Below are 14,628 nucleotides of genomic sequence, written 5' to 3' on the forward strand. Positions count from 1 at the left end.
CCAGCTTCAGATTATGATCCTCAAGTCCCTTTCCTCTTATGAATATGTCATCAAAGTACGGAATGACACCATCGATGCCAGCTAAAAGCTCTTCCATTCGCTTCTGAAAAATGGAAACGGCAACTGAAGTTCCAAATGGTAAACGATTTACTTTGTAGAGGCCTTTATGAGTGTTCAACGTCAGAACGTGGGACGTTTCTTCATCAAACGGTAGTTGTAAATAGGCTTCCGAAAGGTCAAGTTTAGAAAAGACCGTTCCTCCGTTAATGATCCGGAATATTTCAGGCACCGTTGGTAACGGATACACGAATTGTAATAGCGATGGATTGACGGTGCTTGACGATCGGTACAACTGGTGTAGCCCAATCAGAATGTGTTACGGGGGCTAAAATACCCTTGTCAGTCATCTCATCCAACTTGTTAGAAATACGATCTCGTAGGGCGAAAGGTACTGGTCTTGCTTTTAAAAACTTCGGTTGACAGTCTTTAGCGACCTGTACAGAAATAGGCGGTCCCTTGAACGTACCTAACTAAAATATCATACGGTGGAATATCCCCAATTGAAGAAAGATTGTTAATGTTATGAAAACAACTTGGTGTTTCATATTCCGGTGCTGTATAAGCGTTTTTAGTAGAACCAGATCCGGTATTGTTATCTGACGCAGCGTCCACATTGTGAAGTTTCGTATTATATTAACGGTTAGGCTTATTCTTATTCTTCAAGTCATTGGCTTTGGAATGACAGACTTTCGAAATATGCCCAATCTACTTACAATAGTCACAAGCGGCGGTCTTAAACTTGCATTTATCCGCAGTGTGATTTTCTCCGCATCGGTAGCAAGAAATCTTGTTTGCGGCGCCTTGTTTTTTTTTAGAATTTTTTGAATTGCCATGCTTGACATAATTTGTGTCGCTCGCGTTTTGAGGAAGTTTCTTGGGCATTGTTTGCAGCCGCCTCCCCCGCCAAGGCCTGTGAAGTAGCGGTGGCTATAGTGAGTTGCAGGCTAAGAAAGACAAAATATATAGTACAGTCGGCGCAAGGATACCTCAGACCATTTCCGGCCAGTCGACCGCGCGAAATTTGAATTTGACCACTTTACGGTCAATTTCAAATTTCGTGATTTTCATCGTATTTTCGCGCCATCTAGGAACCGAAATTGGAATCTATTTTTTAATTTCATGTTGTCATTAATTACTGAATACAGCGGAATTATTTTGCTAAGGAAGGTTCGATAATGACAGCTCCAAATATTTTAAATAGTAGCCCAAGAGGTCCCTATAAAAAGCATGATAAAGGTTTATTTTTAACAAGTAAAGAGAGAAAAATAATTTAAACGTCTATAGCTCATTAAGACAACGTTACCCCCAAGAAAGCGTGGTAACTATTTTAAAAGAAACTGCCGATTTAACTGGTAAGACGTAGAAATAAATTTACAAAATTAAATAATTATACATACTATTTTAAATTTAAGGATGATAAGAATGCCTTATCTTTTAAATTTGCTCGCCACCACAATTATTAAATTAAAAATAAAGATTCCAATTTTGGTCTCTAGAGGGCGCTAAAAGCCGATGAAAAGAGCGAAATTCGAATTTGACCGTAAAATGGCCAAATTCAAATTTCGCGCGGTGGAATGACCGGAAACGATCTGAGGCATCCTTGCGCCGATTGTACTATATATTTGGTCTTTCTTAGCCTGCAACTGACTATAGTGTGAGTGTAGCATCTGCCAAAAGACGGCGTTGAATAGCTTCGTCCCGTAAACCGCAAACCAAACGATCGCGAAGCATCGATTCCAACTGTGCTCCAAAGTTACAATGTTTATAACCTCTCTCCGGTCAGAGCGTTTTGGTGATTAGACGGAAAGTAATCAAATGATGTTAATAGTCCGGTGTTATACGCTCCCACCGAAAATGATTATGAAAGGGGAAAGGGAAAGGGGAGGTTGTAGAATCTCAGACGGAAAAACAGTATGATCTCAATCAAAATTCTCTTTATTTAATCCTTTTTAACAAAAATACACTCTTAAAAATAATATAATGGGGGCATAAACCAAAATAATGAAATAATACGAAGGGATCTGGCAAAATCTTAAAGGGCACTTACTCTTTTCTTTAAGTGAAGGGTCGGGCCATGGCGGAGCCGAGCTTCCGCCTGCAAGTCTCTTGGGGTTCTCTTCTGAATTTTCCCTTTTTGTTTTGAGGGTGCGGGGTCCTTTTATACCCTCGGTCTTGTCACTCATTCCTTAATTATGGTGCTCTCTTTGGGCATTGGGTCCCTAGGACGTATGGGGTGGCTTACGCCTTTGTCTATCCTTTTTTGGGTCTACGTGACTTGACAAATTTGAGATCGGTGGGGAGTTGGGGGTCCTTTCATCTTATCGCGTCTTTGGTAACCTTGGCCTTGTTTCTGAGGGATCCAATGCACGATTTATACTATGGCTATTTTTAGAAGTTTATGATAGTTTCAAGGTTTTTTGCGAGGGGCTCTCTCAAACTGACAATAAAAACTCTCCTCCCTGCCTCCTTCTATTGAATTCTTTGGGGCCTAGGCTTAACACCGAAATCTACATTACTTTACATTTCATTTTCATATTTGACTAAAACTTAATGGGGATCACACTTAAAATACATTTCTAATCTTGGGCCATCAGGCCACCTAGTTCTTTGGGGACTTTATACCTTAAGAATGACTAGGGGGCCAACCTTTATTATGTACATGACTTAAACTTAAATTTGTACTTAAAATAGTTAACATTTCTTAGATTTAGATATTTCCATATTATAACAGGGGGGTACTTTACCTAGTTTATTTATAAAAATAGATTTATTGCGTAGGGAACTAATTCATTATATCGATATTACGTTAGTTACGTCAGCTTAACCTTAAACACATAGTGACGAAAAGTTCGAGGGGACATTCAAAAAGACTTACTTTGCTTACCGGATTTCGAAATAAGACGAGGAGTACGCAAAACCTAGAAACATTCGGGGACTTTACATAAAATATCAAATGGAATGAAAATCAAAAAAAATATTACATAACAAGACAAGGGGGCACCACTGAGGCGGTTATATACCTCCCCACTTTTTTTTGAGATCGTCTCGAACTCACAAAAATACTACACTTTTGAGGGGTATATAATAATAATAATACACTCTATGGAAAACATAACACAAAAATCCCGATAAACAATCACAAACAATAATCAAAATGAAAACAAACGAACTAAGGTATATATATATATATTTATTTATTTTTAAATCGAGGGAACCTTTCTTAATTTTTGATGTTAGGAAACCATCACCTAGATATATACCCTTAAGGGCGAGAGAGATGAAAATACATACATGTACAATACTATGTAAATGGTAAAACAGTCTATATACGAGTTTTTTTTATTATTTAAATACTCCTTTATCTAAAATAAAGAAAGGGAACTCCATACGGGGGCCCAGGGGACTGTCAATCTGAATTGGGAGCGAAATCGGGCCACGCGCCTCTAGTTTGCTTCCGTGCGAAGCGGAAGAAAAATTGGCGGGGGTAACAAATCAAAATCTTGAGAGGGATACTGTTCTGGCGCTATTGCTTTAAGCATGAAACTTTTAACGGCACCTGTGTCTAAGAGGGCGGCTATTTTCGCTTGAGGGAACTGTAAAACTATAGACATAGACCCGGGGTGAAATGCTGAATCACAGCCACCTGATTAGCGTTCTGGGGCGGGGGATGATTTGAAGACGGATTAATTTCGACTAAGCTTTTGGGTATAGTTCACGATCTGAGTTGTGTTATATTTTTATGTTACATAAATAAGTCAAGATGACAAAAGACAAGAAAGAATTTTGTATTGATGACTTTGGATGAAGTAAAGAAACTACATTTTCTTGATTTTAATATTGTTTAGACTTAAAAATGAGTTTTTGTATAAGATCGATAAAGGTGAAACATTTTACGTAGCACTGGTTAACATTACCAAGAACATCTACCAATTAAATATTACATCTTAGGAATGTCAGTATTTGTTTCAGTATTAGACCCCGCCTCGCTCAACTTCTTTTAATTGTTCTAGCAAGAATGTTATTCTAGTAAATTTCTGATTTCATTAAGTTGAAATATTGAAATGTGTTTATGAACATATTTATAATAAAATAATGTTATTGTTAAAAATTGTGGAAATTAATCTAAGAATGATAAATTTAAATGTTTTTAACGATAATAACATTTATTTATTGTATTTTGTTTAATCTGTGATTTTTTTAAATAATTAAAAATTAAAGTACTCTTATATTTTTAAACCAATGATATTCCGACCATTCATGTATATAAACATGTAGTTGGTATCCATTATAATTTTTGTTCACGGTTTTAAGCGAAATAAGTTATCTCCCCACTGTTTAAAGGGCTTTTCCCGCGAGATCTTCCGTTTTCCTTCTGATAAAGATTAACGGTAACAGTAGGTGTAGGGAGCTGTCGGTTAGCTCGTATGACATGAAAGGCTGACTACCCACCGTCCTATGCTTCGTCACCCGGCCACCGGTAATAATAAGGGCTTATAAGTTGCAAGATGACTTAGACCTGGGTTAGTGATTTACGTATTAGCTTAGTTGTTGATTATTGTTATGATTAATGAAAAATTATTATTAATAATATGAAATATTATATTTTATACTATAAAATGTTACATTTGTAGTACATTTAAAAATTTAAATTCTTAAAGAATGCACGCTTCTTTTGTTTAGAAGAAGGAACAAATATTATAGGAAAAAGCTCAGCTACGCGGAGTAAAGAAGGTTATATATAGGTAGTCCTGTGCCATTCGTTGCGGCCAAGAAGGGACAGGAATTAGAGAAAACGCCCTAACTGGCATCGTACCTAATGATATCTTACTAAGTGGCATAGTGCCAAGGGACATCGCCCCAATCGTACCTAGTGGAATCGCCCTAAATAGAATCGTACCTAGTGGAATCGCCCTAAATAGAACCGTACCTATAGTGGCAAGAATTCTATAATATAACGTGGTTAAAAATATATAGTCCCCCATGTAGTGACGTTTTCCACATTGATTTGCGTCATCACAATAGCTTTATTAGTGCACAACATTTTAAGAATTTTTTTCTCAGTGGTAGAGTAACATTGGTAACGTCAGCGTGAGATTATCTTGGAAGCTCGAGAGTGCCGTACCTTAATTGGCAAATGGTAAGGTCTATGAAATTTTTCTCGTTACGTCATCCAGCGCGCATTGGCCCACGAATCAACGTTTTTAATTATTATATTAAAAATTCCTTTTAATCATAATTGAGAATAGGACTGTACTAACTAAAAAGTAATTTTTAAATACGGCTAAAGTTTGCCTACTTAGTATGTAAAGGCCGTTATATATAGGCTGAAAAGCAAAACTCCCCTCTAAATACACACCAGATTTCAGTACCAGATTAGGGACGATTCCACTAAATTAGGGCGAGGTCACTAGGTGCTATGCCATTTAGGGCGATGCCACTAGGTACGATTCTATTTAGGGCGATTCCACTACGTACGATTCTATTTAGGGCAATTCCACTAGGTACGATTCTATTTAGGGCGATTCCACTAGGTACGATTCTATTTGGGGCGATGTCCCTTGGTACTACGCCACTTAGTAAGATATCATTAGGTACGATGCCAGTTAGGGCGTTTTCTCTAATTCCTGTCCCTTCTTGGCCGCAACGAATGGCACAGGACTACCTATATATCACCTTCTTTACTCCGCGTAGCTGAGCTTTTTCCTATAATCTTTTTATATACACCACTTTATACGTTTACCGTCCTATGTATTACATAAGCTTGCCAGTTCACCACCCCACCTTTCGCTGTTCACCGCCCCGCTTTACGCGTTCACCACCCGGCTTTACACGTTCAACACTGTCATAGCTTTCTTCTACAGTATACTCGCGGGAGGAGCGGGAGGAGGGCTTCCCCTGTATACTCGCGGAAGGAGCGGGAAAAGGCCTTCCACTGTGTTTTTTGGGATCGGCTCGAAGACCCTACTAATTTCCAATCGTCTTGGACACATTTGGTCCATGATCCAGATTAACTTTAACATTAGCACCATGCTAATGTAAAAAATGTGCTAGAAATACTATTTGTCCTTCTAGAGTTGCTCAGTTGTCTTTTTGTTCATTTTGTAAATGTTCTACAACAACGGACTGTCAAAATCCAAATAACACCGAGTAAAATTATACTTTGGGTAAATATTTTAAAATAAAAAATGTCCCCTCTATTGATTAGTACTTGTGAGAATTCGGAAACAAGTACTCAAAAAGATATGCGTTATACTCGAGATAACTAATAAAAATCGTTAAAACAAAGATAGGCCTATTTGGTTATTTAACTTATTTTACACGTGGCCTATTACTAAAACTGAAATTCCGAGAGAACCAAACGTCCTATTTTAACCAATCAAAATTCATTCGCTTTGTATTGATGTTATATATAAAGAGTGGCGATATACAAATATTCAACTTGTATAAGCGCCATCTACGGGCCAAAATGTAAAATTAAGAGTGGCGATATACAAATATTCAACTTGTATAAGCGCCATCTACGGGCCAAAATGTAAAATTAATGTGAAAAAAAATTTAAACCCCTGTAACTTTGTTTCAACGCACCCCATGAGTATTTTATAGTCTCACAATAATAATGGGACCTAATAAAATTGATTTCGTCTCAATCGGTTGATTGGTTCTCGAGTTATAGGAATATCAAGATGGCGGCCAACGGCCGTGATTGGGAACAGCGTGGACAATGTTTTTGGTCATCCCAGGAGGTCCTTTTGACGACCCAAAGGAGAAACTTAGGGGACATCAAAGGGCCGACAGAAATATAGCCAGCGCCTAGACTATAGAACCTTCTTCATTTAAGAAGTGAATGATAGGGGTCAGATCCCTTGGTCCCTATGAAAATTAAATATTTGCAAATATAATTTATTATCAAGAACACTTCACTACCTTAGCAATAAATCCAGTTAACCCACGCCCTAAATTACATAGCTAATGGAACCCCCTCAATCATTATAGTAAGATTAACCTGTAATTTCTGGAAATACTTCTAAATTTCCGTCTAATTCCTTATTGATTTACATCTAAAAACTAATCGCACGTTATGAATAAAAACAAGTACGATATAATGACCAAGTTTAAATAATTAATATTTATTCGTTCGGAAGATATTTGGTAAAACAACGCAAGCCTTCGCAGATACATGTATTAAAGGAATCACATTAGATGTATTGGAAAATGAACACTTCTCTCGTAGAGATTATTATAAAGATCTGGTAAAACGCAACGCGAGTCTGTAGGCCAGTATAGAAAGTAGATATATTGTCATGTGACCTTGAAAAACTTTGATATAGCGACCGACCTTGACTATTATTAGAAAGAAAATAATTAGTGAGTGTAAAAAGCAGCTTCGCTTATTCGTGAATTGAAAAATGCTTAATATTTCAATTAGGAATTTACCGTGTTTCTGCGTAACTTTGTGAGTGATACTGCAAATATGGCCACCCATGATTATGTACTACCGTTCTTCAAATTTAAATCATGGAAGTGACTTATAACTAAAATTTGTATTTGAAAATTAAGAGCGACACGCATGGATCTAATTAAATTTATTGGGGTGTATAAAAACCAATACTTAACACACTGAACTTTCAAGCCGAAGGTCTTTGTCAAAGCAACTAAACATTAATAACGACAACAAACTATATAAATACATTAATCATACACTCTACATATAATCCGAGAGCATGCACAAAATTTCAAATTATTTACTATAACAACAAACAAGTTGGCAAGCCAAAATATACCTCTCCTCGGAAGCATTGTCCCTAGTGGTATTAATTTCTCGAGATGACCCTCTAAGTTATATCTCCCCAATTCAGAGTTATTTACTAATAACGTAATCCCGGTTCAATCCCGCCCGGTATAAAATTTTAATTTCAATTAAAATAATTGAAACGAAACAACCAAGATTAATTTGTTCAGAATATTATAAATTAAGTAGTTACAACAGTGAGTTAGACGAACTAGAACAACGCACAATTGAATTTAACCCTATTTACAGAATAATTTTATCAGTTAAATGTAATACGAAGCAAACTTTAATAAAATAAATATCTACAGAGGGTATTTGTATTTTTATCGCTTACGATATAACAACACAGAAAACCTTCTTTAAACCACTTCACACGAAAAAATGATAATTAAAGCCAACAATACCGCCCAAAAGCTCAACACAGTCAAAATTAAAATACAACTAGCGGTATTAATTTCTCGAGATGACCCTCAAAGTTATATCTCCCCAATTCAGAGTTATTTACTAATAACGTAATCCCGGTTCAATCCCGCCCGGTATAAAATTTTAATTTGAATTAAAATAATTGAGACGAAACAACCGAGATTAATTTATTTAGAATATTATAAATTAAGTAGTTACAACAGTGAGTTAGACGTACTAAAACAATGCACAATTGACTTTAACCCTATTTACGGTACAAGTTTAGCAGTTAAATATAATACGAAGCCAATTTTAATGAAAGAAATATCTACAGAGGGTATTTGTATTTTTGTCGCTTACGAAATACTTGCCGCATAGTTAACGCTCATTTTATTTCAACGTTCGCCCGATCAAGATACCGTAGATATCTGGTAGTGGACGACTCGTAGACTGTCGGAACCTGTTGACGTTGTGACACATACCGCATGAAAAAGACCAAAACCGTCCAATTTCCAATATCATATAATGACTCGCACACCCAGGATATCAATGACTGCATTAGGAATCGTAGATATCCAAATATCCACACCAACAAAAAACTTATTAACAAGAAGCGAAAAACTTACCATTCACAAAGCACAGAAAGCCACTTGACTAAACGTATATCAATAAATGACCGTAGAGGGTGTTCGTGACAGCAACGAAGATTAAAATAAAGTGATACCAATGGGTTTAAGTTAAACTAATCTTTTTATTAAGAGAGTAGGATGCTTACATAATTGATGGACGAATGACTGTAACTCCAGATACATAAGTAATGTTAAGTTTATATACAAAAATTAAAAAATAATTAACTTTATGTAGTCATTTAAAAAATCGCTAATATCGTGAAAAATATTGATAAGCGTTAAAATGATAAAAAGGTTATACAACAGAACTATGACGTAACATTCCGGCCACCTTAAAATGTTAAATTTTAATATTACTGAAGGTTACTTCTTTACGGTTGCTAGTCCAATGGTAATTGGCAAAGTTTAGTGACTGGACGTTTCAGCTCGTTGCCTGCGGTCTTTACTGTGACAACACGGACCAGTTGATCAGATCCTGGATGCACTTGAATGACTCGTCCCATTTTCCATTTTGTTGGTGGAAGTTGTTCCTTTAATAATACGAGATCTCCAATCTGTAGGTTTCGGGAGGGTTTCGCCCATTTGGGTCGTTGTTGAAGTCTCGATAGGTATTCGGCTTGCCAACGCCTCCAAAAATGATGTAGTAGTTGTTGTGAAAGCTGCCATCGGGATAAGCGGTTGATTTTGGTCGATGTGAAGTCCGGTTCTGGTATGGCCGTCAGAGCACTGCCAATCAGGAAATGACCAGGAGTTAATACAGCGAGATCGGTTGGATCTGCGGACATTGAGGTAAGCGGGCGAGAATTGAGACACGCTTCCACTTGACAAAGCAGGGTCTGCATCTCCTCATAGGTCAGACGGGTTTCGCCGATGACTCTTTTTAAGTGGAACTTAACCGACTTTACGCCGGCTTCCCAGAGTCCGCCGAAGTGTGGAGCTGCTGGAGGATTAAAGTGCCAGACAACGCCCTCGTCGCTCATCCATCTAGCAAGGGACTGATCTGTCGTAGTAGTGTTGATAGTTTTTTCGAAATCCTTCAACTCCTTGCTAGCGCCTATGAAATTTGAACCATTGTCGCTATAGATATCTGTACATCTTCCTCGGCGAGAGGTGAATCTTTTGAATGCAGCTAGGAAGGCCTCGGTTGACATGTCACTCACGAGTTCTAAGTGTAGAGCTCTTGTAGTAAAGCATGCAAAAAGTGCGATGTAGCCTTTGAAACCCTTGCATCCTCTGCCTTTCAAAACTTTAAGATGGAAGGGTCCGGCGTAGTCCACTCCGCATTTCAGGAACGCTCTACCGGGATTGACTCGATTTGATGGTAGATCTCCCATTAGTTGACTGATTGTACGTGCTTGTTGACGGACGCATCGCATACATTTGCGAACGTGGAACCGGACAGCGTCACGGGAGTTCAGAATCCAGTATCTTGATTGTAGTGACGCCATGATAAGTTGAGGCCCACCATGAAGGGTTTTGAGATGTTCTTGCTGAATGACGAGATCGGTAAATCTGTGTTTCCGTGGAAGAATGACTGGATGGATCTGATCCAGAGAGATTTTAGCGTTCCGGATGCGTCCTCCAACTCTTAAGAGGCCGGCTTGGTCGAGGAAGGGTGTCAACGTCAGGATTTTACTCTTTGAGGACAATGGTTTCTTGGCTGTTAATTGCTTAATTTCGTCGCGAAACTCGTTCATCTGAGCAAGTTTGATCCAATGGTTAAGGGACAACTCAATTTCATCTTTCGTCAATGGTCCCATCTCTCTCTGGTCTCTAGTTGTTCTGGAGTTGCGACTGAACCTCTGGATATACGCCGTTACGTGGAGTACCGTGGTTAACGACGAGTATTTCTGGAGAAGGCTCTGATCTAGGCTACACTGCATGACGGTGACCGTGTTAATTCTTTCTTCGATACTGCATTCAGGATCATCTCTAGTAGATTGTTCGTTATCGTATGGAACATTGTTTTTAAGCCAGTTTGGACCATTCCACCATAATGAATGATTAAGGAGCTCCTTTGCTTCGATTCCACGGGAAGCACAGTCAGATGGGTTGGATATACCAGGAACATGATGCCATTGAATTGAGGGCTTTACGTTCTGAACTTCAGAAACTCTGTTTGCGACAAAGGTCTTCCATCGCTGAGGAGTCGTAGCTAGCCATGACAGTACAATCTTGCTATCACTCCAGCCATAAACTTCCGCTATGGGTTGACGAAGAGACTGTTGTACGATCATAAGGAGTCGAGCGAGGAGTACCGTAGCGCAAAGTTCCAGTCTGGGCAGTGTAATTTGCTTTAGAGGAGCGACCCTGGTTTTAGCGATGATCAGTCGAACCTTAGTCGTTCCAAAGTAAGTTGTGGTCTTCAGATACACCGTTGCTGCATAAGCTGTCTCTGAGGCGTCACAGAAACCATGAAGACTCGACGTCTTGATGTGTACTTGACCGATATGTCGATGAATACGTAGTTTTTCGATCATGGTTAAGTCTTCTCTGAACGTGTCCCATCTTTGAACGATATTTTCGGGTAGTTCTTGATCCCAACCAATCTTAATTTGCCACATTTTTTGTAAAAGAATCTTTGCTCGAACGAGGACTGGTGTTAGGAGACCCAACGGGTCGAACACTATGGCCGTGTCAGACAGCATAGTGCGTTTAGTGACTTTTAGTCGTGACTTTGGTGACTTGACAGAAAAGGATAAGACATCTGACGCTGGAGTCCATTGCAATCCCAAGGTAAGAATTGATTCTGCATTATCCATGTTTAGAGGAACTAGAGTTTCTCGTAGGTCGGACGGAATGGTTTCCAGGAGACGGGAATCGTTTGAGGCCCATTTTCGCAATGGGAGTCCAGCTTGATTCGTTGCTATATTTAATTCCTCTCGTAGTTTAATCGCTGTATTGGTATCGTCAGTACCAGATAAGAGATCGTCCATATAAAAATCTTCTCGTAACGCTTGAGCTGCTAATGGATAATTGGACTTGACATCTTCGGATAATTGTTGCAGAACTTTTGTAGCGAGATAGGGTGCCGCTGATGTCCCGTATGTTACAGTCTTCAGTTGATAATCTCGAATGGGATCTTCCTTCTGTCGTCGAAAGAGAATACGTTGGTAGCGAAGATCTGCCGGGGCAACCAATATCTGCCGATACATTTTCTCGATATCTGCGGTTAATGCTACGGCATGACTCCTGAATCTTATTAATAAGTTCACCAAATCGTCTTGCAATTTCGGTCCCACGAGAAGAACGTCATTTAGGGAAATTCCATTCGCCATCTTTGCCGAGCCATCAAATACGACCCGGGTCTTCGTGGTAGAACTTGACTCTTTGAATATTGCATGATGTGGTAAGTAATAAGCGTTGTCATCCTGGAGATGATCAGTGGGTACCAATTCCATATGATTTAAAGTCTGATACTCATCCATGAATTCTTTGTATTTGTTGTAGATTTCAGGATTAGCTCGTAGTCGTCTTTCGATGTATTGAAATCGTCGTAAGGCTATGGATCGTGATTCACCGAATTCCTCTTTGTTAGTTTTCATCGGTAATCTGACGATAAATCTTCCTTTGGGATCTCGAGTGACTGTATCTTGAAAGTGAGCTTCGCATTGTCGTTCGATGGAGGTAAAAAGTGGTCTCGGGCTAGCTATTCTATTTCCCAAAATTTGGCGAGTTGCTGTTCGAGGCTGCAATGGTTGATTTTGATTGAAGATGTTGTCTTGGTCTCGTAACCTCCAAGAGTTCCAGCTACCACCCAGCCAAATACGGTGTTGAAAGGGCCAGGAAGTCCAGGTTTTCCCGAGAGTTTCCCATCTTCAATTAAGTCCAAGTAGACATCAGCTCCTAGCAAGAGATCGATTGAACCTGATACGTGGAACGTGGGATCTGCCAGCTTTAGACCTTTGAAATGAGACCAGTCTTGGATATTGAAGGTGAAGTTGGGAAGTCTTTCCGTCACGTTCTTGAGAATAAGTACTGGGACAGTGATATGGAAATTGGCGTTTGTGTGAGAGCCCAAGTTCAGCGTTGTACCACCTCTTGAATGAGTGATACCAGTGGCACTGATTCCTCCTATCTGTATATTTTGATAATTCCGTCTAAGTTTTAGTTTCTGCATGAGTTGTTCAGACACGAAACTTGCTTGTGAACCAGAGTCTATCAGAGCTCGACTGGACCAAGTACTGCCTTGACTTCCTTGGATTTGAACCATAGCTGTTGGCAATATGACTTGAGCAGGTCCTGATTTTGATCGTGACACATGAACGACGATGTCTCCATTCGATCTTTCTTGAATCGAGGAATTCTCTTGCAATTCGGCATGTAAAAGCGTATTGTGCTTCGCCTTACATTTTCGACAGCTTCCGGCTTTGCAGTTGCTGCTAACATGGTCTCCCTTTAAGCAGTTAAAACAAAGTGAATGTGTTTTTACCAGTCTCCAACGGGTTTCGTGATTGGCTTTGAGTAATGATGGACATCTGAAGGAGGGATGCTGTTCACTGCAGATAGGACAGACGTTGTCTTGAATTGAACCATGGTGTGATAATGGATTTGTCTTGGGAAACGCCAACGTCTTTATCTTTATATTGCTTGACGGTTGGGAGGCAGCTAGGGCCCTGGCTCTTTGTTCGAGGAATGTTGTTAAATCCTCGTATTTTGGCTTTGCGGTTCCTTTTAGTGATAACTCCCACTGCCGTCTGGATTCCTGGTCAAGTTTCTCTCCAATTATGTGTAACAGCATCGCATGCCAATATTGAACTGGCTCGTTTAAGACCTTTAATGCTCGTATGCATTCAGCGCTAGTGTCAATCAATCGTCTCAAGGCTGTTGCCGATTCGTCTTTAACTGAAGGTTGATTGAATAACCGTTTGACATGAGCATTTATGATCTCTCTCGTATTGTTAAAACGGTTAAGTAATATATCCCAAGCCTCGGTATAGTTACCATCCGTGACTGGTATCGAATGAATCAGTAACGCTGCTTCGCCACGGAGAGTAGACTTCAGATATTGAAACTTTTGAGCGTTGGATAGTGCTGCATTACTGTGGACCGTGGCAGTAAACAGGTCATGGAAAGGAAACCAATCGATATAATTCCCTCCGAAGACAGGTAATTCCAGTTTTGGCAACTTGATATCTGCTGTGGGTTGACTAGTCGCTCTCACTATTGGTACTTGATTGCTGAGAAAAGTGAAGAATACAACCAGATCTTCCATGCGAGTGACGAGATCGTTGTACTCTGTCTCATGTGTTTCTAAGTCCGTTGACGGGCACCTGTTAACGATGTTTGCATGTACGTCGTCCAATTCGTGAGCGAGTGTATTAGCCTTGTCTTTATACAGCTTAACTGCTGCTGGTATTATCGGTGTGATGGCATGATTTGTCTTCACCGTCTCAAGTCTGGTTATTTGACCCTTGACTGTTCGTCTCCTGATGAGGTACGGATCCATTTGAAGATTGAAGTTAACCACCGTTGATAGATGACTGAATTCAAACTTGCGTAGCTGCGTCTCACGATAAAGGATACTGGTCTTAACGATTCATTTGACTGATTAACCGCTTGGTGATTTATATCCGGCTCGACGGACCAAAAAGATGTTCGTGACAGCAACGAAGATTAAAATAAAGTGATACCAATGGGTTTAAGTTAAACTAATCTTTTTATTAAGAGAGTAGGATGCTTACATAATTGATGGACGAATGACTGTAACTCCAGATACATAAGTAATGTTAAGTTTATATACAAAAA

General features: G+C 39.2%; 2 protein-coding genes across 2 annotated transcripts; both read right to left on the reverse strand.

Annotated features, from left to right (window-relative positions):
- Nucleotides 1-9,260: 9,260 nt before the first annotated feature.
- Nucleotides 9,261-12,425, reverse strand: LOC149940550 (uncharacterized). The gene has a single exon (XM_090179305.1). It carries the CDS (start codon nucleotides 12,423-12,425, stop codon nucleotides 9,261-9,263), a length of 3,165 nt encoding a protein of 1,054 aa, XP_090035431.1.
- Nucleotides 12,426-12,529: 104 nt separating this feature from the next.
- LOC149940551 (uncharacterized) lies at nucleotides 12,530-14,329 on the reverse strand. Its single transcript, XM_090179306.1, has one exon. It carries the CDS (start codon nucleotides 14,327-14,329, stop codon nucleotides 12,530-12,532), a length of 1,800 nt encoding a protein of 599 aa, XP_090035432.1.
- Between the last annotated feature and the right edge of the window lie 299 nt (nucleotides 14,330-14,628).

This window comes from Leiobunum rupestre, chromosome 6, assembly GCF_980474605.1.
Source record: "Leiobunum rupestre chromosome 6, qqLeiRupe1.1.hap1, whole genome shotgun sequence".
In the NCBI taxonomy this organism is placed as follows: domain Eukaryota; kingdom Metazoa; phylum Arthropoda; class Arachnida; order Opiliones; family Sclerosomatidae; genus Leiobunum; species Leiobunum rupestre.